The following is a 27,789-nucleotide window of genomic DNA, read 5'->3' as shown; positions in this document are numbered from 1 at the left end:
GAATACATTCAAAAGCTGGCACTTTGAGTAGGTTAACAAAAATAAATAAACCTTTTTTCATCACAACAAAAAATATGAAGCGAATGAGAATGGAAAATACAGAAGGTTAGTAATGAGGAAGGATGTGAAACCACAGATACAGAAGAAATTAAGAAAATACTATAAGCAATTCTGTAATAAATCCAGGACATGGATAATTTCCTACTACAGTGCAAATTACTAAAATTGATGTATGAATAGCAGAGAATTAAACTAGAATAATTACTCCAGAAAACATTGGTAAGTTATTAGAGATCTACCACTGAAAAATATACCAGTATTCTTCACAAATGAATTTAACTTCATCTATCTAGAATAAATAATTCCCATATTTTAAGCTATTCAAGAGTATATAAAAAGATAAAACTTTGCAATTCTTTTTGTGATGTCAGAATAACCTTACTAACATCAGTCAATAAGCACAAAATGAAATATTACATGTATAAGACAATCTTACTTTTGAATATAAATTCAAAAATTATATTATGTTGAACTATATGAAATTGATTATAACCATATATTGCCTATGGTAACTCAGTAAATGTGAGCTGATAGTTGCAAAGAGTTATTAAAATTAAGAAGGAAAAGAAAACTAACCTATAGGTAATAAACAAAGCATATTAACCGACTGTTCACAGATGAAATTGTAATAATCAGTCATACAAAAAGATATTCCAAATGTATTAGGAATCGTGGAAATCAATTAGGTTAACAAAGTAATATCCTTTTATTCATCAGATAGGCAAAATATAAAAGAAGAAAAACCCATTTCTGGATAAAATATTAAATGCTAAATCCTTTTTATAAAGAAACTGGAGGCCCGATGCACGAAGATTCGTGCAAGAATGGGCCTTCCTTCCCCTGGCTGCTGGCACCGCCTTCGTTCCAGCCAGAGCTGCTTTTCCACCTTCCCATGCTGCCCGGAGGCCTGGAGCAGCTGGGGTGGTGTGGAACACCTGCATCGTTGCCATGGCAACAATGCAAGGGTCCCACCCCACCCCCTGCCGCTTGGTGCCTGCATATGCAAATTAAACTGCCACCTTTGTTGGGTTAATTTGCATACTCAATCCTGATTGGCTGGTGGGCATCATGAAGGTATAGTCAATTTGCATCTTTCTCTTTTGTTAGTGTAGATACCTACTACAATGAAAAATATATATCCCCTTTGATCTAGTATATACATTCCTAGAAATAGTGATTATCACAATGGAAGCATCAGTATTTGAGGATGGATAATGCATGATGTCCATTCCAACATTTTATAAAGTGGCAAATAAAAATAAAATAAATATCACAACCCTAGAAACAAACTGAATGTCCACTAACAGGGCACTGGCAAAATATTCTATGATACAGCCAAACTATGAAATATTATATAGTCATTATAAGAAATGAATAAGAGAGATTATTGTTTGATAAAAGCAATGTTCCATAGAATCTGAATAATGTGCCATTTTGGGGGTACAGTATAAAACCCCTTAGATTTGTGTGCATGTGATATCATATGTGCACACTCAAAATATAATAATCACTTGAATAGGGAGAAAAATATGAAAGTAGTTTTTTTAAGTCAGATTAAGTAAAAAGTCAGGGGAAGAAAGTAGGGAAAGCAAAATGGAAAAGAAAACTTGTCTACGAAAAATAGGAGAGAGGTATGTATGAGATCTTATTCATGCACTTGTGTAAAATAATATATTTATGTGGTCATATTTATAAAGGAATAAAATATTTCTTAAAAGAACCAAATTGAGATTATACACACACACATAAATACATACACACAGACATAGTGAACAGGACAAAGTTTAGCATATAGTTTACCACTGAAAAAATGATGATGATTGCATTTCTTACAACCCAACTATAGGATGCCAAAATAGCCAAATCAATGCCTCTATTGTCACATGAAGAATTCCCAAATGAAAAGTAAATCATGGTACTTTCTTGTTCTTGAGTAATTAATCTCCTCAGAGAGCACTATATTTCCTTCCCTAATAAATTCTAGAAATATTCTACTTTGTATAATTAAAATGAAAATATTATAGCATATATCTGCATATGGAAGACAAATTTATATGAATGCCCCATAATTTGAAATATTCATATTAACTACAGCATACTGAATTAGGGAAGATTTGCATGGGATGCTCTTGAAACTTAGCTACCTAATGAAAAACATCTGCATTGCAGAAATAAGTAGACAGAGAATAGCTTACAATGGCAGTATCACCTTGATACTCCTATACCCAAGAAAGTCAAAGTCTATCTTTTTAACCAGCTTTCAGGACTTTCGTTCATCTGCTTTTCTGTAGAAAGTTACTGAAATGTCCATTTATGTGCCACTTCTATGTAAAATCCATATGATACCACACTAACATTTAATGTATTGAATAGCTCAATAATATCCTCTACTTTAAATTTTGTGTGGAATTCAACTATGGACTTGTATCTTGATCTTTTATCCTTATTCAAGCGATTCTACATTTTTTTCTGTATCATTTATTTGGTTTAAGCCAAGTGTCCAATATTTTTTATAGTTTGGATACAAAAATAAATTTAATTAGCCATTGAACCTGCAAATAAGTGTATGTGGGGATTAATTGGAAGTGATTTGATCATTACACCGAAGGGTAGCCTTTTGTTTTCAACTGAATTTCCCAGATAGCTTAATATTTTCAAGTTATTAATTAATCAAATTTAGAAAATTGACATGAATGATGAGGAATATATTTTAGCATTGAGTGAGAGAAAGGTGAAGCCATCTCACTGAAGGAAAAAGCAAGTTGGAAGGACAGATCAGAGTGAAATTTAGTCCAGTAAGGGTTCAGAGTCTGAGGGAATGAAAGCTTTAACTACAATGAGTCTCAGCTACTTAGTGAAAATATCTAGAGGAGGATAACCAGTTTCTCTCAGGTCACTGCTCTAAGGATCTTATGGAACAAAATGGCAGGATCCTGGAGGCAGCCCAAAGAAAATTCAACCAAAGCATCTGGCTGGTGTGGCTCACTGGTTGAGCATCGACCTGTGAACCAGGAAGTCATGGTTTGATTCCTGGTCAGGGCACAGGCCCAGGTTGTGGGCTCTATCCCCAGTGGGGGCATGCAGGAGGCCACAATCAATGATTATCTCTCATCATTGATGTTTCTATCTCTCTCTCCCTCTCCCTTCCTCTCTGAAATCAATAAAAATATATTTTAAATAAGAAAATTCAACCAAAGGGATCAGTGAGCCAAAGATAGTAAATAAGAAGAGAAACCTAAGTTACTCCTCAACCTTCAACTTTGCTCTGACAGTTTCATCCCCATTGTATAGCACTTAATCTGAAGTTGCTTATTTGTTTTATTGTGATATTTTTCTGCTTTTAAAGTATCCCTTGATACTTATTTTTTAGTTAACCTTTTCATTTTGATATAATTGTAAATTCTCATATAGTTGTAAGCAATAATACAGAGATCCTGTGTATCCTTAACCAAGCTTTACCAGATGGTAGCATACTCTATATAGTATGACATTATCATATACATCAACATTGATACAGTACACCCGTGGGATTCATATTTTTCCAGTTTTACTTGTACATGTGTGTGTGTATGCATGTGTGTTTTTAGTTCTACACAACATTATCACATATTTATGTTTCATCCATGAGAGTCAAGAGGCAGTACACATCCATCACCACAAGGATCCCTTCTGCTGCCATATTTTTTTTAAACCCTCACCCAAGGACATGTTTTTTTATTACTGGAGAGAGAGAGAGAGAGAGAGAGAGAGAGAGAGAGAGAGAGAGAGACATAAATCAGTTACCTCTAATGTGCACCCCTACTGGAAATTGAACCCACAGCGTTTTGGTACATGGATGATGCTCCAACCAACTGAGCCACCGGGCTTGGCCCTCCTGCTGCCCATTTATAAACACATCCATCTACCCCACCCACCCCACTCCGGTCCCTAACCTCTGGCAACTGTTCCTCTCCATTCCTCTAATTTTGTCATTTCAAAAACTGTTATATAATATAAATAGAACCATACTATATGGGACCCTTTGAGGTTGGCTTTGTTTGTTCTATCAGCATAATTTCCAGGAGATTCATGCAAGTTGCTGTATATATGAACAGTTCATTCCTTTTCATTACAAAGTAATATTCCATGGTATGGATGCACCACAATTTGTTTAACCATTCACCTTTGAAGGGCATCTGGATCGTTCCCAGTTTTGCCTGTTACAAATAAAGCTACTGGGGATATTTACGTATAAGGTTTTCTATAAAAATCAGTTTCCATTGCTTTGGGATAAATGCCTAAGAGTTCAATAGCTGGACTGTATGATGAACACATGCTCAGCTTTGTAAGAAATGGCCAAATGTTTTCCAGAGTAGCTGTACTATTTATATTTCTACCAGAAATGTATGAGTGATATAGTTTCTCCGCATCCTCATCCGCATTTGATGTTCTCACTATTTTTTATTTTTAGCCATTAATGTAAGTGTGTGATGCTAGTTCACTGTGGTTATATTTTGCATTTCCCCAATGGTTAGTAATGTTGACTGTCTTTTCATGTGCTCATTTGTCTGATGCTTATATTTAACCTGACCCTGACTAAAAATGTTAAAAGCATGGAGAGGAGATAAGATTTGTCTTGAAAAATGAAGCCCTGCCAGATTGTGATTCCCAAATCCAGTCCTGAATGGAGAAAAGAGAGCTGGCCATTAGCTCCACTGTTTATTAGAATTCTAATGTGTTTCTAAAGCAAGGGCATTTTAGTCAAATATAGTCACCCCTAATTATAATAGCATTCTTCTGAGCTACATAAAAGACATGAAATTTCTTTTTTTAAAATATATTTTATTGATTTTTCACAGAGAGGAAGGGAAGGGGATAGAGAGTTAGAAACATCGATGAGAGAGAAACATCGATCAGCTGCCTCTTGCATACCCCCGACTGGGGATGTGCCCGCAACCAAGGTACATGCCCTTGGCCAGAATCAAACCCGGGACCCTTCAGCCTGCAGGGTGACGCTCTATCCACTGAGCCAAACCGGTCAGGGCGAAATTTCTTTTTTGTTTCAATTATGTATTAGGAATCACATCTTAATTTTAGACATTCTTTATGAGTTATCATTGTTATAAATTTTATTTGGAGATACTCTGATTAGCCTCTTTAATTTGTAATAATCTATCAATATACTAAAAGTACATTCATTTCCTATCTCTTTGCAAACGTGTAATTTGTCTGTTATAGAAATGGGGAACTTGTCTGTTATAGAAAGTGCATTTACAAATGCATTGTTTCATTTTTAGATTATTTTTAAAAAGCGGTTATGCTGCTTAGGTTCTGAACATAGCTAGTGCAATTACCTCCTCATATTGTTTTCTTTCCAAATAGACATTTTGTCTCCTTTCTTCAAATATTTTCCCTTTATCTTTAACAGGTTGATTTAGTGAATATTGGAAGCTCTGACATAGTAGATGGAAATCACAAATTGACTCTTGGTTTGATTTGGAATATAATCCTCCACTGGCAGGTAAGAATTCTGATGAATCTCTCCTTTTTGGGTAACATGTTGCTGATTCTCGCTTTCATTTTTTCCCCCTTGACCTGCAAAACAAAAACGTGTACATCTCTAACAATGCAAAGGCCATTTCCATAGTGCTGCCTTTTAAGTTAGCATAACTAAGGTCATTTGAGATGTGAAGGAACAGCAGATTATAAAACAGATTCTAGCACATATGCAGAAATATTTTTCTAAATGTTATCTCACTGGGTAGAGATGAGGCAAAAAAGACAAGTGTCATCAACAGGGTAAGAAAAATATTTTTCACAAATATGAGTCTTCTATGACTTACCTTTAAGTGAACCTACATAGTTTTCGAAAACGAAAGGTATTTTTCCTGTTAATCAGTAATAAATCAATGAGACTTTGGGAATCTTATTGTATTCTCAATGTAAATTAACACCAATAAAAGAGTAGTGGGATATAATCATCTGTATGAGTATATGTGTTATACTTAAAAACTGACTTTATAATCTGATTTGGAAATGGCATTTTTTCTGAACTACTTCAGCATAGAGTTTTCTGAATGTCTATATTTATTGGACCTCTGCAAAACAAACAATGTCATTTGGTTTAGTGGAAAGAATAGTTTCTTTTCAGTCAGACTAACATGAACTTAAATTCAACTCCACCATTTACCATCTTAATGACATTGAATTCAATGCCATCCCTTTCTGAGCCATAATTCCCTCACTGTCAAAATAGAAAAAAAAATAAGAATGAACATCTATTTCATGTCAGGATTAAATGAGAGAATATCCATAAAGCACTCAGTACAGTGCACCATTTTCATTAGAGTTATATCACATGAATAATTATGATTGCTTAGAGTTTTCTACTCATATTTTAAGAACTTGAAAGATAATTATGTCTGCTTTTTTTACTAACAGAGATTACTTTTGTATTAAAAAGATTTAAAAAATGTTTTTATTGATTTTAGAGAGAGAGGAAGGGAGAGGGAGAGAGGCATAGAAACATCAATGAGAGAGAAAGATCAATACTGATTGGCTGCTTCCTGCACGACCCCCCTCCCCCTTACTGGGGATAGAGCTGCAACCAGGGCATGTGCCCTGACCAGGAATCAAACCAGTGAGCTCTTAGTGCATGGGTTGACACTCAACCACTGAGCAATAATGGCTGAGCTAAAACAGCTTTTTTTGAGATGTAATTTATTTGTTATAAATTTACCTGTTCTAAGTATAAAATTCAAAGTATACCAGACTGGTTTAGTTATGTTGTTCAAGGCTTCTCAAACTATTGTGAGGATGGAACAGTAGCTCCGCCCTCCCAATCCATAAAAGACTTTAGGATATTTACAGAGTTGTACACCATCACAACGATATAATTTTAGCACATTGCCACCACCCTAAAAATAAATCTCATGTTCATTTACAGTTACTCTTCACTCTCATCCCCCAGCCCTTGGCCACCATTAATCTATTTTCTGTCTCTATATGTTTGTATTTTGGGGCATTTCATATCAATGGAATCATATAATATGTGTTCTTTGATATCTGGCTCCTTTCATTGAGCATAATCTTTGAGGTGTATCCCTATTGTAGCAGGTATCACTATTTCATTTAGTAGGGTTGACTTTTTTTATGGAAGCATCCAAATCCTCAGAGGGAAGGAGGATGGGTTGACTTTTAATTTGAATTGTAGGTTGGTCCTGCTCAGGGTCAGACAGTATGTAGACTAGAGGTATACATACTCAACTTGGCAGCCATATTGTTCTTCCATTTGATCCCCATCCCCATGTCTTTTTATTCTAAGCACTCTGAACAGGCTCAGTCCTATTTCACAGTGATCTGGGAAGTGAAAGAGAATAACCATAGCGGCTGCCAATAGAGAATAACTCATACATACCTCAAATGAGCCAAAGGTTACCAATTTTGAGCCTTTTTCATATAGTGATGGTATCAAATAAAACCAGCAAAGCAACATTGGGCTCCTCACCCAACTGATTTGCTTCTGTTTCTCAGTATTACTCAAACTACCTTGAGAAAAGAACAGTTTTCTCCCCTTTTCCATTGTATGCAAAGAACAATGAAACTGAAGTGTTACCAACATGAAATAAAGACTCACAAAGCACAAGCCTATATTTTTATCATTAAATTGAACAGATGTAAAAAGACTTTGTCAAATTGCAAACAGAAATTTCTAATGGACTATCAATTGCTTTATTTATTTGATGGCCTGGTAACAAATGGTTCCTGGAGGGACCCCAGCTTGTAGAAAACACTTTGGGTTGCACAGAGGTTGGTCGTGACAAAGCCAGCAGGAAAACTTAGCACTGAACAGGACCTTCAAAGGGGATTTTAATTGTATTTATCATCAAAACTGTCTCTGATATGTCCTCACCATATCAGAGACAGTTTTGATGATATAGAGTTTCAAAACTAGCCTGTTGTATATTTTCTTCATATTTGCTTCTGAGCTTGCTCATTTTTTATTAGCATGTGTGTGTGTGTGTGGGGGGGGGGCTTTCACATCCAGGAATACCAGAAGTAATGCTTCTGCAGTCTTTCCTTGTCTGAGACCTCTCTGTTGTTTTCCATTTATGTCCTTGAATTACTATATCTTTGTGACTACAAGTACCTAGACTCTTTCCAGCTTCTGTCTTCTTATCTTATCTTTCTCTTCTATCACACTGCCCTGTTCTCCTAAAACTACAAATACACTAAAACTCCTCCTCCTCAGTACTTCTTATCATAACCCAATGAATCCCAAAAGATGTTTTCACCAAGCGTACGTATTTGCCTTCTTATTAAATAGTCAAAAAAGCCCTTGGATTTCTGCAAAGATTAAAGGACATTCTGGCCAACCTAATGTACTTTCCGTATTTATCAGACTAAGAATGGCATTAAAAGACGGAAAAATGTGAATCTTTTGTTCCAGTGCCACATACTATATTATTAATAGTGCTGTGTTTAGAGGCCTTCTCTTTGAACTTGTAAAAACTCAGAAATGTCAACCCTGTTTCCCCTGCCATTGTTTTTCCAGTTCCTACTTAACACTGTTAGGCTGGAAAATCATACCTATAGTGAAGAGTATGCATCTTTGAACACCATTGTTAAGTAGACAATGTGTGTTTGGCATCTTTTTCTTTCTTCTTTTTTTAAGTGTAAACCATCCTTTTATGGTGTTCAGCTCAGTTGTGGTAACCAGCTGGAGATGAAAACACACCCTAACAGGTGTGCTAGCAGAGGTCAGGACCGAGCTTTGCTGGCTAACTCAAAGGAAACAATTCCAGGGGTATTTCACACTAAAATGTTTATCTGATTTATTCTTTGTATAGCATACAAGAGGAAGGTGGTTTTCGCAATGCTAAAAGCCCTTACTGTGAATTCCTGCCTATGTATACCTAGTGGGAAGTAGACTTTGAGCTAATCAGCTTAATTAAGGCATGCCTTTAGGGCCAACACCTGTAGAAGGGAGAGGGTAACTGGAGTGAGAACAAGAGCCATAGTGCACACCCAACAGCAGCCTTATTCAACCCCATGGGGACTTTGGAGCTTGAATGAGCCTTTAGAGTTGTCTCAAATGGGCCTGAAATTAATGACCATTTCCTTTCATCAGTCACTAGATGTGGGTGACCCTAGGAAGGACATAGCCATAGGTGAGGTGACTGCAACCCAGTCCCTGAGGGGACTGACAGCTGAAGGCTGCCTGGTGACAAATGGAGAACAAGCCCTTCCTAGAAGGAGAATCTTGGTGGTGCCTCTCAATGCCTATCACATCTTCTTTGCCCTGTTAATTCCCAGTTACTTTTTGAAATCATTGATCAAAGACATTTCAATTTTTCCCTTTTAAAAACAGATGTATAGCTGTATGCATACACACATTTGTTTACATTGATTCTTTCTTTCTTAGAACAGTAAGCTCTGATTCTGGTAAATATTTCTGCTAAAAGACTCACCTTAGGACCAGCCCAGTGTCTGACTGAAGGTTGATCCTTAATAAAAATTTCTTGGTAATTGTCTTTCATATAGGAAAGGAAGACTGATGATTTCCTGTTGCCCTTTATTTTTTTCTCAGCAACATTTGCACCCAAGTAAAAGCAATACCAAAGAGGCTGAGGTTGATAACAGAATTAGTGACATAATGATGCAAAAGGAGTTTTGGATTGAATACTGGGTTGTCCTTTAACATTATGGGCATGGAGGGCAGTCTGGCCAAGCATTTTGTAAATGAATTCCATTCATCATGGAAGGGTTGCTGGATCAGTGCAAATTCATCACCACCACTGAGCCATTATCTACTGATTCTGACCTGGTTCAGCACAGGACACTAGGTACACATCCAGCAATCACTGTACATGGAGGTTGTGTACTTTATGACTTTAATGATGAGAAAAATTATGTATCTTTCATAACTATTTGACCTAATTTTCACTGAGTAACTGGCTAAATTAGCAGCTCAGGAAGGAATTAAGAAAACTGGATAATCTTTCCCTAACTAATTTAGCTATCAAGGGATGGTGACAAGTAAAAGCAAATATTTCACATCATTACCACGTTTACAAAACATCATCTCAAATCCTTTCAAGTATTTTAAAGTTAGATTTAATATCCTAAATTTTGCACTGAATCTGTTATGAAAAGATGACTAACATTGTAGATGTTAAAATATGTATTTCCCATAAGGGCATTTGTTAACTTCTGCATGGATGAAGAAGCAAAATAAAATATCATATTTAGAATACACAATAAATATTCATCATACGATCAAACGGTGGTGGTACAGAGACCTCACACTAACCAAAAGGAAAGCCCTGGTTGGTAAAACCTAATCACATTTACTTCTATACTTCCTTCATGTATATAATAAGGGGCCTGACTTATATAAATAAGTAGTATAGTAATTATTTCCATAATAGAATATGTAGACGGTTTGTTCTATAATGAGGTGTCACTGCTTTCTTGGAACCTAGAAAAAAATGTTTAGAGTGGATTTCGGCATCAGATTAGTAAGAAGAATGAAACTGAAATACAATAACCTGCAGAATGGCATTTGCTTTGTACAAAGCCTAGAAGGAAATGTTCAGAAAATACTAAACAATACACCAAGAGTCTGGCTTTTTTCTCCTTTGGTCGAGTCTTGGTTTCCACTTCTGTTCTGGTGGGGGCGGGGGGGCGGGGAGGGGGGACTAGGAAGCAAGGCCCAGCCGGCAGCTGCTGCTTCGCCTGAGTAGGGTTCCCAGATTTTGACACAGAGCCACCTGGATCCTCCTATCTGCGGGCTGTGCATCCCGGGCTGTGTGTCCTGTCTAGTTCGCCTTCATCACGCCACAAGTGACATCGGGTCTGGCGTTCATTTCCTTGGTTCTCTATCCGGCATTCTCAGTAGCCACCTTCCTGCTGGCAGCTAGTGTTCCTACCCGTCCTCTACTTCCTGTTTGCTGAGCCAATAAGCTGAACGACACGTGGCACGTGGCGGGGCTTGTGCTGACCCATGGTGGACCTCTGGCGACTTGGCGTCCCTCATGTCTTTCGCCATCTCCATTGCATAAAATCCTTGGACTCGGCTTCACAGGCAGCCAGGGCATTAGGCTTCTTTGCTGCCACATGTACTTACAATGGACTTCTACCTGCTTTTGAACATCGCGGCTTAATTCCTCCAACGAGGGGACTCCGCAGGCGAGACCATAGCTGACGAGGTGGAAGGAAAGTATTAGGATTGGCGGTAAGGAGCCACAGGCGATCTCACTCTTGCACTTTGCGGCCAGGTGATCTCTTGTGCTGAGAAGGAGGCCATGGCTTCCCAGAGAGCAGCAGCTGCTGTTGCTGAGTAGCCTGTCTCCTCACAGCCCCAAGGTGATTTTCCTGAACCCAGCACACAAGACAGTGCCCCTCGGCCTGGCATTATCTAACCACCCTACACGTGAGGGCATCTTGAATGTTCTGCACCATCTTTTCATGTTTGCCCCACAGACCGTAAGCCCTTAAGCTTCTGCTGAAAACAAGCACTAGGGAACAAAGCAGGTAGAGCCTGCGGGAGTGGGGGTGGGGAGGGAGGACATGTAAGACAGAAGCCACCACAGGGCCAACATGCCAGGCCCCACTGTTTTTTCTGGGTCTCCATTTGGTGCCTCGGTTAGTGCCAGGCACTTTGTTGACAATGATCCTTCCGAAGTTCTTTTGTTCAGGGGACACCAGCTCCCTTTTCATTCTAGGCAGGGAGAAAATGGATCTTTGCCCTCCCATTTAGGAGAGAGTGGGTCTCAGTGCCCCTAACTGGCTCCTCACACCCTTGGAGACGATGTTTTTGGTGAAATGACTATTCTGGTCCTAAGACTGTTTCATAGAAAAGCTCTTAGACTTGCTTATTAGGTCCAAAATATCAAAGGTACCAAATAATGAAACAACAGTGACAGTGTCCAGGGTAGCCAAGCAGGCCCACCCAGACCTTCTCTTTCCCTGGGGCCTCCCCCAGCAGGTGGGAGGTCTTCCAGCCCAGGACAGTGTGCTTCTAGACACCAGAGCAGGTCTCCTAATAAACCACTTCCCGAGAACTGAGATGTGCCATCTATGTTCACCTAAACACCTATGCTGTGTATGTATCCTCAATGGGGTTTTGTAACTGTATGTTTTTTATACCAAAGCTTCCTAAATGGCATTCCCTTCAGCCTGAGAGGCCTCACAAATGAGCCAGAGTTCTGGACACATGCTTTGGGTGGGCATTTTGTAACCTTTCCACTCTCATAAGTGAATTTCTTAGGCTGAAAAAAAGGCATAAAGGTTTAAACCAGACTGACCACCACAAACAAATCACCACAAAACAAAAAAGCAAGGTAACAGAGCCACAGCATTTAGAGTTAAATATTCTTTTCTTTTGTTGATTTTTTGTTCTTTATTTTACACTAGAGCTGCGGTTTTGGTTCTCAACCTGTGGGTTGCGACCATCAGAAAATACATATAGCATATCAGATATTTACATTATGATTCATAACAGTAGCAAAATTACAGTTATGAAGTAGCAACAAAAATAGTTTTATGGTTGGGGGTCCCACAACATGAGGAACTATATTAAAGGGTCTCAGCATTAGGAAGGTTGAGAGCCACTGAACTAGAGGCCTGGTGCATGAAATTTGTGCACAGGGAGGGTCCCTAGTCCTGGATGGCAATCAGGGCTGATCAGGTTCTCCACCTCCTGCCTCCTCCTTCCCTTGCTCCCTCAGTGCCCCACCGCCACCGCTGGTCACCTGCCATGTTCTCCGCCGCCCCCTGGTGGTCAGTGCACATCATAGAGAGTGATCGAACCTCGGTCTCCCAGTCAAACTCCTGAGGGGACAATTTGCATATTAGCCTTTTATTATATAGGATAGGCCAAGTCATTTCTATCTTTTTTCCACTTTGGTCAGTAAACATAATTTGCATTATTTTAAGTTATAGTATAAACCTAGGGGATTTAATCTTCTATAGTTTGTCCTTTGATTCTTACAATAACCTTGTATGCATAGTTAAAGAAACAGAGGTCTAAAATGGTTAAGTTGCCCAATTAACATAATTCTGTAATAGCAAAGGCAAAATTTAAATCTAGGCTTTTAAAAAAGTAAGCCCAACCTGGCTGGTGTGCTCAGTGGTTGAGCATCGACCTATGAACCAGGAGGTCACGGTTCAGTTTGATTCCCGGTCAGGGCAGTTGCTGGGGTTGTGGGCCCTATCCCCAGTGTGGGACATGTAGGAGGCAGCCAATTAATGATTTTCTCTCATCATTGATGTTATTTCTCTCTCCCTCTCCCTTCCTCTCTGAAATCAACTTTAAAAAAAAGTAAGACCAATCTTTTAGCCACTGTGCTATTCTACTTATCCTAGAACCACTAATATATCTTAAGTCTAATGTTTTATACATTCCCTTCTCTAGCATATCTACTGAAAGTTAGAAGATGATCCGTTCTAAAAATTAAAAATTAATAGTTTAACATGGCAGAATCCAGAATTGATGTTAGCCATACTCAACCAATGGTATATCATAGATACTAACCAATCATAAGAGACTCCTAATTAGAATGAACTGGTAGAATCTATTATTTCTTATTACTAATTGACCCTAAAATTCCCATTATTTTTTTAAAATATATTTTTATTGGTTTCAGAGAGGAAGGGAGAGGGGGAGAGTGATAGAAACATCAATGATGAGAGAGAATCATTGTTCGGCTGCCTCCTGCACACCCCCTACTAGGGATCAAGCCCACAGCCCAGGTATGTGCCCTTGACCAGAATCAAACCCAGGACACTTCATTCCGCAGGCCAACACACTGTCCACTGAACCAAACCAGCTAGGGCAAGTTCCCGTTATTTATTACTGAAGATAAGGACATTCAAATATAAGTTTGTGTGATTCTTGTTCAGGGAATGCATTTTCTCATGAAAATTTCATTCCACACATAGGTCAAAAATGTAATGAAAAATATCATGGCTGGATTGCAACAAACCAACAGTGAAAAGATTCTCCTGAGCTGGGTCCGACAATCAACTCGTAATTATCCACAGGTTAATGTCATTAACTTCACCACCAGCTGGTCTGATGGTCTGGCTTTGAACGCTCTCATCCACAGTCATAGGTAAGGAGACTGCTGAGCCATTGAATAATTTTTATAAGTATTGGGTTAGAGATTGATATTTTTTTCTCCAATGTAGTTCCAGATCATTCCCCACTATGCAATGTGTTATGTGTGTTGACCATGTTTATCTAACCATGCACTGGAATGCACCGAATAAGAATATTTACTGGTTTTTTTTTATGTGATATATAATTTACCTGTTGATTAAATGACCAGAGCACGAATATGGTTATGGTGGAGGAGAGGATCAACATATTTGAAATAAAAAATCTACCAGAAAACCAAGGTTATTTTTTGACTTTGCTAAGAATGCAGTTTGTCTTTATATACAAATAATGTGTTAGTATGAGTTCAAACTATAGAGCTAAAAATGGTTCCATATCTCATGTGAGTGGCTGTAGTAAAATTAATTATCATCATCAAATTAATAATTATAAAAAGAAACATTTTGCTTATCCCTACACACTTAGATAGCAAATACCATAAGGCCCTGTATATTTTTTATATTTCGGAGTTAAAAGAGACTCTGAGCAGCTTAGCAATCAAAGAAGGCAAAGAGCAGACCACAGTTAATTTTATGACTCAGGGCTCAGAATACCAAAAGAAATAATTGCTCTGGAACAGCAAAGCAATTGCTATTAAACAAGAGAGAGAGTTCTTCTGTGAATCTTCATACAAAGTATAGAAAGAGACTTGACTTGGGTGGTGCATACACAATGCAACATGCAGATGATTTATTATAGAAAAATAATAATTCAGTGTAATTTAGTGAACCAAATGTCCTTAACTCTATTCCACACAATAGTATACATTCTAAGATAAAAAATACTTGTTTGAATTTTCTTGTATAAAGGAGCTCAGTAAATGAATGAAAAAAAGTTCAAGAAAAAGCAAAACAACATGGTAAATACACATATAATGCATTCATATATTACTATATAATATTGAAATATATATTACCTGTATAATACATTTACTCTAAGGAATATCTACTTTGGTTTTCCTATTATCTATCTGTTTTACCAAACCCAATTTCCAGGGTCAAAACATTACTTTATTAACTGTGTTTGAAATGTCACTGGACTCTACCTTCCCTAATTTTCAATACAGCTTATCTTTCTTTTCCTGTGTCAGTCTTGCTTCTAGAAAAGTCCAGAGTATGAATTTTCTTCAAGGTAAAACTCAATCCAAAGAGCAAAGGCTCTCTAAATAGGCATCTTTGTTGGGTGTCTTGCTCCAGCTGGGTTTAATTAACCCCATTCAGGTTGAGTTTTCAGGTGAAGGATTCAGCAACCTGATTTTCCAGAGGAGGCAGGCTCCCACTCACTGGGTATGTTAAGCAATGTTAACACCTTTGTTTTTCATAAATATAACACAATGAAAAATTTTCCACAGCTTCAGTGCAGCCTTACAAGAAGGAATAGAGATGTTCATTCTGCATAAGTCAGCACTCATTTATGCAGCCACATGCTCCCAGTAAGGGCCTGAACATATTGATCTTGTACACATTTGCAGATGAATAGAAATAGCAAGGATCAGGTCATGCAGTGCTTGTTGGCTCTTTAATATTTTCTTTTCAAGTGGAAGACTTCAATCCTTCATACACTACATTTGTTCATATTATACTTCATGAATTCTGAATATGTTTGTAAATAATACAGTAAACATATTCAGATTGCCCGCTGTGTCAGTCTCTGACCCACTCTTTCTCTGGCAAAATATCTTCATTTATATATTCTCTCCTGTCATGTTGAATGAGTCAACCACAACTACCTTTTTATGCAAAACTTTTCAAGAGCTTTCTCACAGTTGATAATATCTTTCATGAATCATCTCCTTTTTGTCTCTGACAGATGTTCATATTGTTTAAGAAAAAAATGGTTGAACTTTTTGTTCTAAGGTTATTGCCATTGGTATACTTAGAAATGTCATGAGGTGTCCTGATTTCAACAATTGAGTGACTAAGCTCTATAGGACAAAGGTATACACTTAATATAAAACATTAGGGATGGATAAAGAGCTTTGTGGTTAGAATATTTGTGGGTTTATAGCTATTTAAGGATACATTTTATCTTAATATGTAAGAAATTAAAAGTATTATCTTAAAACACAAAGTCCAGGACAGTGTCATTAAAAGGAAGCCACATTTTACTTTTATGGGAAAAAAACAAATGATAATTGATTAGAAATATGCTCAAAATATGCAGATTAGTTGCTATAAATTAAAGTTGCAATTAAGTTTTCTTCCTAATAGCTTATTTTAATTGGTTACCATAGAATAAACACAGCATATGGTTTTTTAAAAAATTCTTTTTTGTTTAAAGTATTACATATAATATTACATATGTTTCCTTTTTCCTCCATTGACCTCTCCCTGGCCATCCCCATCCCCCAGGACATACCCTTACCCCCTTAGTGTCTGTGGCCATTGGTTATGCTTATATGCATGCATACAAGTCCTTTGGTTGATCTCTTACCCCTCTCCCCTGCCTTCCCTCTGAAGTTTGACAGTCTGTTCAATGCTTCTCTGTCTTTGGAACTATTTTTGTTCATCAGTTTATGTTGTTGATTATATTCCACAAATGAGTGAAATCATGTGATATTTTTCTTTCTCTGACTGGCTTATTTCACTTAGCATAATGCTCTCCAGGTCCATCCATGCTGATGCGAATGGTAATAGTTCTTTCTTTTTTACAGCAGTGAGTGTACTATTCTGTTACATAGATGTACCACAGTTCTTTTTTTTTAAAAAAAAATATATATTTTATTGATTTTTTTACAGAGAGGAAGGGAGAGGGATAGAGAGTTAGAAACATCGATGAGAGAGAAACATCGATCAGATGCCTCCTGCACAACCCCCACTGGGGATGTGCCCGCAACCAAGGTACATGCCCTTGACCAGAATCGAACGTGGGACCTTTCAGTCCGCAGGCCGACACTCTATCCACTGAACCAAACCGGTTAGGGCTGTACCACAGTTCTTTAATCCAGTCATCTGCTGATGGGCACTTAGGCTGTTTCCAAATCTTAGCTATTGTAAATTGTGCTGCTATGAACATAGGGGTGCATATGTCCTTTCAGATTTCTTGGGATATATTCCTAGAAGTGGGATTACTGGGTCAAATGGGAGTTCCATTTTTAAATTTTTTTAGGAAACTCGATACTCTTTTCCACAGTGGCTGTACCAGTCTGCAGTCCCAACAGCAGTGCACGAGGGTTACATATGTTTGTAAATAATCCACATCCTCACAAGCACTTGTCATTTGTTGATTTTTTGATGATAGCCATTCTCACAGGTGTGAGATCATATATCATTGTCGTTTTGATTTGTATCTTTCAGATGTTTTCGTATGTCTCTTGGCCTTCTGTCTGTCCACTTTCAAAAAGTGTCTATTAAGTCCATTGCCCATTTTTTGACTGGATTGTTTATCTTCCTTTTGTTAAGATGTATGAGTTCCCTATAAATTTTGGAGATTAGGCCCTTATTGGATATAACATTGGCACAATATGCTCTCCCATGCAGTAGGCTGTCTTTTTGTTATGTTGATGGTTTCTTTTCCTGTGCAGAAGCATTTTATTTTGATGTTGTCCCATTTGTTTATTTTCTCCTTAGTTTACATTGTCCCAGGAGCCATATCAGTAAAGCTATTGCTACAACATAATGTCGTATATTTTGCTTCCTGTGGATTCTTCTAAGATTTTTATGGTTTTCTGTTTTACGTTTAAGTACTTTATCCATTTTGAGTTTATTTTTTGTGTATGGTATAAGTTGGTCGTCTAGTTTCATTTTTTTCCCATGTATCTGTCCAATTTTCCCAACACCATTTATTGAAGAGACTATCTTGACTCCATTGTATGCTCTTGCCTTTTTTGTCAAATATTAATTGAGTATAATGGCTTGGGTCCATTTCTGGATTCTCTGTTCTGTTCCATTGGTCTATGTGTCTGTTCTTGCACCAGTACCAGACAGTTTTGAGAAACATGGCTTGGTAATATAGCTTGATATCTGGTATTGTGATCCCTCCAACTTTATTCTTCTTTCTTAGGATTGCTGTGGCTGTCCAGGTTCTTTTTTAATTCCAGATGAATTTTTGGAGAGTTTGTTCTAGATCTTTGAAAAATGCCTTTGGCATTTTAATGAGGGTTGCATTGAAACTGTAGATTGCTTTGGGTAGTATGGGCATCTTAATGATGCTGATTCTACTGATCCATGGACACAGTATGTTCTTCTTCCATTTGTTTGTCTTCATCTATCTCTTTTTTTCAATGTCCTGTTGTTTTTTGAGTACAGGTCTTTTATCTTCTAGTTAAGTTTATTTCTAGGTATCTTAATTTTTTTGGTGCAAAGGTAAAGGGATTTTTTTTTGTGCTTCTCTTTCTGTGAGTTAATTATTGGTATATAAAAAGGCTATAGATTTCTGGGCGTTGATTTTGTATCCTGCTACATTGCCAAATTTATTTATTAGGTCTAGTAGTTTTTTGATGGAGTCTTTGGGGTTTTGTATGTATAGTATCATGTCATCTGCAAATAAGGAGAGTTTTACTTCTTTTCCAATTTGGATGCCTTTTATTTCTTCTTGTCTGATTACTATGTCTAGCACTTCCAGTACTATGTCGAACATGAGTAGTGAAAGTGGGCATCCCTGTCTTCTTCCTGTTCTTAGGGGAAATGGTTTTAGTTTTTGCCCATTGAGTATGATGTTGGCTGTAGGTTTGTCATATAAGACTTTTATTATGTTGAGCTATGATCCCTCTATTCCCACTTTGCTGAGAGTTTTTATCAAGAAAGGGTGTTATGTTTTGTCAAATGCTTTTTCTGCATCAATTGATATGATTATGTGATTTTTATCTCTCAGTTTGTTTATGTGATGTATGACGTTTATTGATTTGCAGATGTTGTACCATCCTTGCATCCCTGGAATAAATCCCACTTGGTCATGGTGTATAATCTTTCCAATGTAATGCTGGATCTGATTTGCTAGAATTTTGTTGAGGATTTTAGCATCTATATTCATCAGAGATATTGGCCTGTAATTCTCTTTCTTTGCAGTGTCTTTATCTGGTTTTGGGATTAGGGTAATGCTGGCTTCATAAAGAGAGCTTGGAAGTGTTCCTTCCTCTTGAATTTTTTTGAATAGTCTGAGAAGGAAAGGTTTTAGTTTTTCTTTAATGTTTCGTAAAACTCCCCTGTGAAGCTCTCTGGCCCAGAGCTTTTGTTTGATGGAAGTTTTTTGATTACTGCTTCAATTTCCTCCATAGTTATCGGCCTATTCAGATTTTTTTATTCTTCCTTATTGAATTTTGGAAGGTCATATTTTTCTAAGAATTTGCCCATTTCTTCTAGATTGACCAGTTTGTTGGAATAGAGTTTTTCATAGTATTTTTTTTTTTTACAATTCTTTTTATTTCTGTGGGGTCTGTTTTTATTTTGCCTCTGTCATTTCTGATTGTGTTTATTTGGGTCCTCTCTCTTTGCTTCTTGGGGAGCGTGGCTAGAGGTTCATAAATCTTGTTTCTCCTTTCAAAGAACCAGCTCTTAGTTTTGTTGATCTTTCGTATTGTTTCTTTGGTCTCTATGTCATTTATTTCTGCTCTGATATTTATTATTTTCTTCCTTCTGATCACTCTATGCTTTTCTTATTGCTCTCTAATTCTTTAAGTTGTAGAGTTTGATAATTTATTACCAGTTTTTCTTGTTTTTTTGAGGTATGCCTGTAGTGCTATGAACTTCTCTCTCAGGACTGCTTTCACTATGTCCCATAGATTTTGGATTGTTGTGTTTTCATTGTCATTTGTTTCCAGGATGTTTTTTTTCTTCTTTGATATATCTGGTAAACCAATGATCTATAATAATAAAAGCATAATATGCAAATTGACCAAATGACCAAACAGCAGAATGACCATCTGGACAACCTTCCAGACGACCACTCTGTGACATCCACTGGCACCAGGCCAGCCACGGTGGGTGCGATGCAATTGGTTAGGGGCCAGCCATCTCTCCATGATCGCCCTGCAGAGGGAGGCCTAGGCCACTGGCTGGCGGGGCAATCGATCAATTGGGGGGCTCCATGATCACCCCAAAGAGGGAGGCCCAGGCTACATGGAGGCGGCACTGCAGTGGGTAGACGGGGCCTCCCTCTGCGAGGGCAATCCATCCCTGAGCGCCGGCCAGTTGGGCAGGGCCTACCTCTTTGGGGTGATCGATGGCAAAGCTCTCAGAGTGTGAGAGGGCACAGGCCAGGCTGAGGGACCAACCACTCCCTCCTGAGTGCATGAATTTTGTGCACTGGGCCTCTAGTTTAATAATATGCTATTTAGCCTCCAAGTGTTTGAATTTATTTGATTGGTTTTATTATAGTTTATTTCTAATATTATGCCATTGTGATCTGAGAAGATGCTTGATATGTTTTAAATCTTGAATTTGAAGAGATTTTGCCTGTGTCCCAATATGTGGTCTATCTTTGAAAATGTCCCATGTGCACTAGAGAAGAATGTATATTCTGTAGCTTTGGGGTGAAATGTTCTGAAGATGTTGATTAAGTCTATCTGATCTAGTGGGTCATTTAGGGTTGCTATTTCTTTGCTGATTTTTTGTCTAGAGGATTTATCCGGTGATGTAAATGGGGTATTAAAGTCCCCTACTATGATTACATTATTGTCATTCTCTCCCTTGATATCTTCCAGAAGTTTTTTTATGTATTTCAGTGCTCTTGCATTGGGTGCATATACTAATATGTTTACCAGAGTTGTATCCACTTGTCGTATCGATCCCTTTAGTATTATGAAGTGGCCTTCCTTATCTCTTGTTATGGCCTTCACTTTGAGGTCTGTTTTGTCAGATATTGCTGCCCCAGCCTTTTTTTCATTTCCATTTGCCTGAAAAATATTTTTCCATCCCTTCACTTTCAGCCTTGTGTGAGTCCCTTTTCCTGAGGTGGGTCTCTTATAGACAGCATATATATGGGTCATGTATTCTTATCCATCCAACCACTCTGTCTTTTGATTGAAGCATTTAGTGCATTTACACAGCACATGGTTTTAAAAGTAAGTCAGACAACAACATCGATGGACCTCGAGGATATTATGCTAAATGAAATAAGTCGGACAGAGAAAGACAAATACCATATGATTTCACTTATGTGTGGAATCTAAAGAATAAGAAAAATGAATGAACAAAATAGACATAGACTCAGAGATACAGAGAACAGACTGATGGTTGCCAGATGGGAAGGGGTGGTTAGCGGGATGGGTAAAAAGGTGAAGGTATTACTATTTTGTAACTACCAATGCACAAATTGGTAGTTACAAAATAGTCATGGGGATGTGAAATATAGCATAAGGAAGATAGTCAATAATATTGTAATAACTATGAATGGTACCAGGTGGGTACTAGATTTATTGGGGGGATCACTTTTTAAAAAATAATTATTAATTGATTGACTTTCAGAGGGATAGGAAGGGAGAGAAAGAAAGAGAGAGAGAGAAAAAAAGAAACATTGTTTTGTTTTTTCACTTATTTATGCACTCATTGGTTGATTCTTCTATGTGCCCTGACCTGGGATTGAGTCCACAACCTTGGCTTATGTGGACAATGCTCTAACCAACTGAGCTAATCAGCAAGGGCTAGATCACTGTTTAAATTCTATAAATGCCTAACCATTATGCTATACAAGTGAAACTAATATAAAATAATATTGAATGTCAACTGTAATTGAAAAATTAAAAAATAAAAAAAAATAAAAGAACAATCCCATAAAATAAAATATATACAGGAAAAAAAAGTAAGTCAGATGTGTGTAAAGGAAAAAATCAAGCAAAATGTGTATTCATGACCCTAACCCTACCCCATCACACTCCACTTCCTAGAAGTGGTCCCCCGCTTCTTTTATTCTTTCTGATAGTCATAATTATGTATTTTTCTTTCCTGATTAGTTGATTTCTGAAAGTATATGGATTGCCTCCTTAATACAAAGCTGCAAACCAATAGTAATTTTATGTTCTTTTTATTTTTTTTCCAATAGTAATTTTAGTTTATAATAAAGAGCATTTATTTGAGCAAAAGGAGCTCTAATCCTGGGGACACAGATTCAGGTAGCAACCTAAATTGTGCTCCACTGAGACTAAGGGGAGGCTACCTGATATGGCACAAGTTTCCTCACAGCTTCTCAATTAGGTCTATTTTATGTAAATGACAAATACAAATCACGCAGTTCTCTTTGGACAGGGCAGGTCTCAGTCCTTGGTAGAAAGACAAAACCAGGGTTTCCCTGTAGTGTTGAATATGGTGAAACAAGTGAGCCATACTAGGGAAGCTTAGAGTTCAGTCTGAGAAGCCCCTGTCAGTAATTGTCTGCTAGACTCATTATTTATAAAATGTGGGCTTTAGGTTGACCATGGGGAGTCCATCTCAGCAGATAGATTCCTTCTTGGGGTTCATATCAGATTAATCTTTCTTCTCTGGGTCTACAAAACCAACAAATATTACTGTTTATCCCTATATATTTCCTAGTTTGATTACCATTTTAAAATAATTTGATTACTATTTAAAAATAATACTATTTTAAAATAATTACATTATTCTTGTAATTGTTACCTGTATTACTTAAAATGATAGTGATGCACCTTTTTTCAAATTTAGACAACATCTGTTGACTATCTGTTATGAAGAATGAGGACATTTTCACACTTATACTTACTTCCTCCTCTTCTCCTCTCCACCTTCCATTTTTTTAAATTATATTATCACTAGAGGCCTGGTGCATGAAATTCTTGCATGGGTAGGGTCCCTAGGCCTGGCCAGCGATCAGGTCTAATCTGTGAGGCAACCAGTGGGGGATCAGGGCCCCCGCTTGCACCTGCCTTGGGCTGATGCCACCTGATCGCGGGCCCTGCCCCCTGCCATCACCGCTGTTCACTGTCTTTGGGGTGACCGGTGGGGTGATTGGGACCCCCGCTTGCACCCGCCTTGGCCTGGTGCTGCCTGCTCATCTGCTCCACCATCCCGCCACAGTACCACTCTCATTGGGGCCCATCAGGGCCGGCAGTGCCTCCACTGCCGCCTGCTGCCAGCGCCGTGTCGCTGACATCCTCCACGTTCTGCGCCGCCCCTTGGTGGTCAGCGCATGTCTAACTCCCGATTGGTCGAACTCCTGCCTGTGGGGACAATTTACATATTAGCCTTTTATTATATAGGACTAGAGGCCCGGTGCACGAAACTCATGCGGGGGGAGGGATCCCTCGGGGGATGTCCGACTGCCGGTTTAGGCCTGATCCCACAATCTGGGACTGCTGGCTCCCAACTGCTCACCTGCCTACCTTCCTGATTGCCCCTAACTGCCCCCACTCCTGGTCTGGTCACCCCCAACAGCACCCCCAACAGCCTGGTTGCCCCCAACTTCCCACCCCACCAGCCTGGTTACCCCTAACTGCCTCCCCCACTGGCTTGGTCACCCCCACATGCCCCCCGCCAGTCTGGTTGCCCCTCATTGTCCCCACCCTGCCAGCCTGGTCACCCCCAACTGCCCCCCCTGCCAGCCTGGTGGTCCCATGCAGCCTGCTGTTCACTCGCCACCCTGCAGGACTGTTCCCCCCATGCAGTCTGCTGTTCAGTCATTTGTTCACCCCTCAGTGCTCCCCTGCCAGTCTGGTCACCCCACACAGTCTGTTTGGTTGTCCGTTCGGTTGTTTTGGTTGCAACGGTCGCTTAGGCATATATATATATATTTTTTTTTTCTTGCATCAGCAATGTTTCTAACATTTATATCTGTTCTGTAAGTATAGGTATTCTTGGCTTGAGTTTATAAGTTGAAAATTTGTTGTTGTTTTATAAATATAACTAACCATAGAACAAAGTAATGAAATTTAATGTTTTTAAGGAATTATTATTTTGTGGGCAGTCTATTAAGTAAAATATCCCATATATTTCTCATTACATAGATACAGTGATTAGCCCCATTTTACAAATTGGAAAACTAAGGCATTTAGAAGTTATGTGGTTTCCCTAAGACCATTTGTCTAATATGTGGTGGAATTAGGATTTGATTTATAGAAGACATTGCTTATCTACTAGTCTATGTTGTATAATTCAATATGTTTCCTCAAAATACTGGTAATCCTTAATTACGTTTCCCTTACTTATGAATTGTAGTCTAGGTTAGCATGGGCAGGTATGTGGCTTTCCTCTACAATTGGTTAGTTTTACAATTCTTCATACATTTGAAAATCATAGTTATGTAAAATGTTAATTACTGATGAGTTTCAATGGTTTAAAACAATTAATTGGAGTAATTTTAATTCTAGAAGGCACCTCAAAGGCCATTTCATATAATTCCTTCTTTTTCAAATGAAAACACATCTACACGATGGAATACCATGCTGCTGTAAAAAAGAAGGAACTCTTACCATTTGCAACGGCATGGATAGAACTGGAGAGCATTATGCTAAGTGAAATAAGCCAGTCAATGAAGGAAAAATACCACATGATCTCACTCATTCATGGATAATAGAGACCATTATAAACTTTTGAACAATAATAGATACAGGGGCAGAGCTGCCTCAAACAGATTGTCAAACTGCAGCGGGAAGGCCGGGGAGGGTTGGGGGGCAGGAGGGAGGGGGATAAGAGATCAACCGAAGGACTTGTATGCATGCATATAAGCATAACCAATGGACATAAGACACTGGGGGGTAGGGGAGGCCAGGGGATTGTCAAGAGCCGGGGAAAAAAAAGGGACACATATGTAATACCCTTTGTAATACTTTAAGCAATAAAACAATAAAAAAAAGGAAAAAGGCCACCAACAACCTGTGTGGCCCTGGGTGAGTTTCTACTATCACTGGCAAAAAAAAAAAAAAAAAAAAAAATACTGAAGTTTAAATAGATTACATGACTTAGATAAGTTCTTGCTTAGGTCTTTAGTTAGTGGCCAAGGAGAAGGGGGTGGGGATGAAAAGAAGAGAGTTAGAATACAGAAACAATTTTATTCTTCCCCATCATACTCATTTAATCTTGGTTACTCTACTGTAGGAGAGAAAACTACTTTCCCACACTCGCCCACCTATATTCCTTTTCACTCCCATTACTGAGAAATGAAAAAATGAATATGGGCAGAGGTTGCATAGTGAAGTTCAAGTTTCCCCAAATAGTCTAGAATTTAAATTTTCTTTCTTTTTTTTTTTTCAAGGACCTTAGGTTTTAATAATCATAATAAGTTGTACTGTGTGTTGAATTCTTTGTATTCCTTCCTTTGCAAGTGCTTTTCATACATTTACTCCTGTAACCCTCACCACACTGCATGAGGTAGATACTGTAATCCCCACTTTACAAATGAGGAAAGCGAGGCTTGGAGTGGCTAAGAAACCTGTGTGGTAGAACCAGGATTCAGACCCTAAAGTAGTTAGCAATATGGTTACAAAGGAATAGATGTTCATTCTCTGATCAGCCACGTGAGAGAGAGGCTACCCTAACTTGGGAAGCTGGGGAACAGCTTCACAGAAGGGTGGACTGGGGCACGATGGAACTTTCCTGCAGGGAGAAGAATGCCATGCAGAAGTGAGAGCATAACCAGAGGTGGCAGGACAGGCAGGAACAGTCAGGCTTGGCAGGGTCCCTTGACGTGGTGTCGCGTGGGATGGATTGAGCTGGCGATGAGGTTGGAGCTCAGACTCGCAGCTGCCACCTGCCCCGCCTCACTTCCTCTGACAGTCCGTACCCCTCTCAGTGCTCCCGGGTCCAGAACCATCCTGGTGGGTGTTGGGACTGAAGGAAATCATACCGTGCATTCCCCGCCCCAGTCCAACCTCTGTCTGCTGATGAAATCGAGTTAATGTGTGCATTTGATGCACCAGGAGAGGAAGGTGCGGCAGGGCATTCGGGGAACACGGGAATGCTGAGAGGATGAGGTGGCGAACTGTCTGCAGGAGAGCATGGGGCCTCTCGGGAAGGCTAGCACCTCGGACCCCGCACCCCGCTGCTCATGAAGGTCTGGGACCGGGGGCTCGCCAGGCCTGCAGTAACGTATGCTGCCTGTTCCGGCTGCAGCATCGCACAGTCGCCTTTCCGTCATGTTGTGGGTGCAGCGAATCAGACTTTAAAACCCACCTGTCGGGACAGCAGCTATGTTGCCTGAAGGGTCTTTTGTTTCAACTGTCCTCAGAGCAGTGTTCATCTCTGAGGATTGTATTTAAGCTTCTGGTGCCTCGTTTAAGTAATTTCTAAGAACAAAATTCCAGTGAGTGTGGATCCTGCAGTGCCGTTGCCAGAAGAGGCGAGGGGGAGGAAGAATTTGGAGTGTTCGCCATTAAAGCAGCTCTGCTCCATTCAGGGAAATCCGACTGGCAGTGGGCATCTTGCCCTGGTTTGCTGAAGCCGAGTTTCTGGTTAGATGCCAGAGCCTCACTCCAGGGGCCTGAAGAAAAACACGCATTTACTCAGCTTCTTCATGACCCTCAGTCCCTAAACCCAAAGTCACAGTGTGAGGGTGGGTTAAACGACACTCAGTTCTTATTGTCTCAGTCAGACGATGGCTGATGGGGCCGGTGGGACGGTGCGTGGGGCGGAGGGAGGCAGCAGAGCGCTGGGTCCAGGCTGGTGCCACTCGCTGCACATGTGCTTGTCGCAGGAACCAGAGGTGAGGCGCCCCAGGTGCCGCTGCTCTCGGGCGGCTTTGGGTCTAGGAGAGGTTTGTGAGAAGGTGTCGGGTCAGCAGAACTGTTAAATCTATGCAAGTGCCCAGTGGCAGGGCATGGACCTTGGAGTTAACACAGGAGAAGGCAGTTTCATAACAAGCACGTTGTAATCCCTGAGGACTACAACTGCTCGGCTACGGGCACCTGTGCTGGGGAGCAGCAGCACCCGGACCACTTGTGCTGAAGGGAGAACGTGGGGAAAGGCTGAGGCGGTGGCTCTCAGCCGCGGCTGCACACTGGCATCACCCGCAGTTAAATACAGTGGTGCCTGGGCCCCAGGGCTCTGGTGGACTGGGAGAATTTAAATTTTATTTCTTATAGTCTTCCCACTACTGGAGGCAGCTCTGAATTTATACATATTTTAGGTTCTAAAAAATTGTTAGCTGTTTTGTGTAACTTGGAATAATTAGGGTATTTAAGGGAGAGTAGATTTCCTAAGAAGTGCACAAAATTCTGGTGAGTTAATCAGGCTAGGAACAATTAAAAAAAAGGAAATGAGAGTCAAATGAGAAATAAACGTAGGTCTTTCTTTTGAATTATGGTTTTAGAAAATAAGAGGGAAGCCCATCCTTGTATCTTCTTCCCTTGCAGAGCATGAGTTCTTAATCAGGAGTCTATGGACAGACCCAAATATCCTAAAATTCTATGCAAATTCTGTTTAAAGATATGGACAGGTATTTGTCTGGGTAGACATGTCATAGCACTAAACACATTCTCAAAGGTAACTATGATCCAAAAAAGGTGAAGGACCACTTACCTTATGGTTTCCAATGTTGTTGGAGTAAATTGCAATTTCTTAATAGGCAAGGCCTTTGCGTACTCATCCCAGTCCCTCCTCCTAACCATATCTTCCACCACTTGATACTAGAAATTTCCCAGTGAAGCCAAGCCTATGAGTTCTTGAATGACTGAGCACATTGTGCATTTTTCTTCCCTAAGAACTTTG

General features: G+C 39.2%; 1 protein-coding gene across 2 annotated transcripts in view; it reads left to right on the top strand.

The window, feature by feature from the left end:
• Window positions 1-27,789, top strand: part of DMD (dystrophin) — a 2,781,977-nt gene that overhangs the window by 919,385 nt on the left and 1,834,803 nt on the right. For both annotated transcript variants that reach the window (XM_081115404.1, XM_081115406.1), the window contains 2 exons: window positions 5,468-5,560; window positions 13,984-14,156. In XM_081115404.1, the coding sequence (XP_080971530.1) occupies window positions 5,468-5,560; window positions 13,984-14,156 (266 nt within the window). The remainder of the gene's footprint in view (window positions 1-5,467; window positions 5,561-13,983; window positions 14,157-27,789) is intronic.

Source organism: Myotis nattereri (assembly GCF_964212035.1).
Source record: "Myotis nattereri genome assembly, chromosome: X".
Classification (NCBI taxonomy): Eukaryota; Metazoa; Chordata; class Mammalia; order Chiroptera; family Vespertilionidae; genus Myotis; species Myotis nattereri.
The sequence above is the reverse complement of the archived record's forward strand: the minus strand, read 5'-3'. Positions and strand labels throughout refer to the sequence as shown.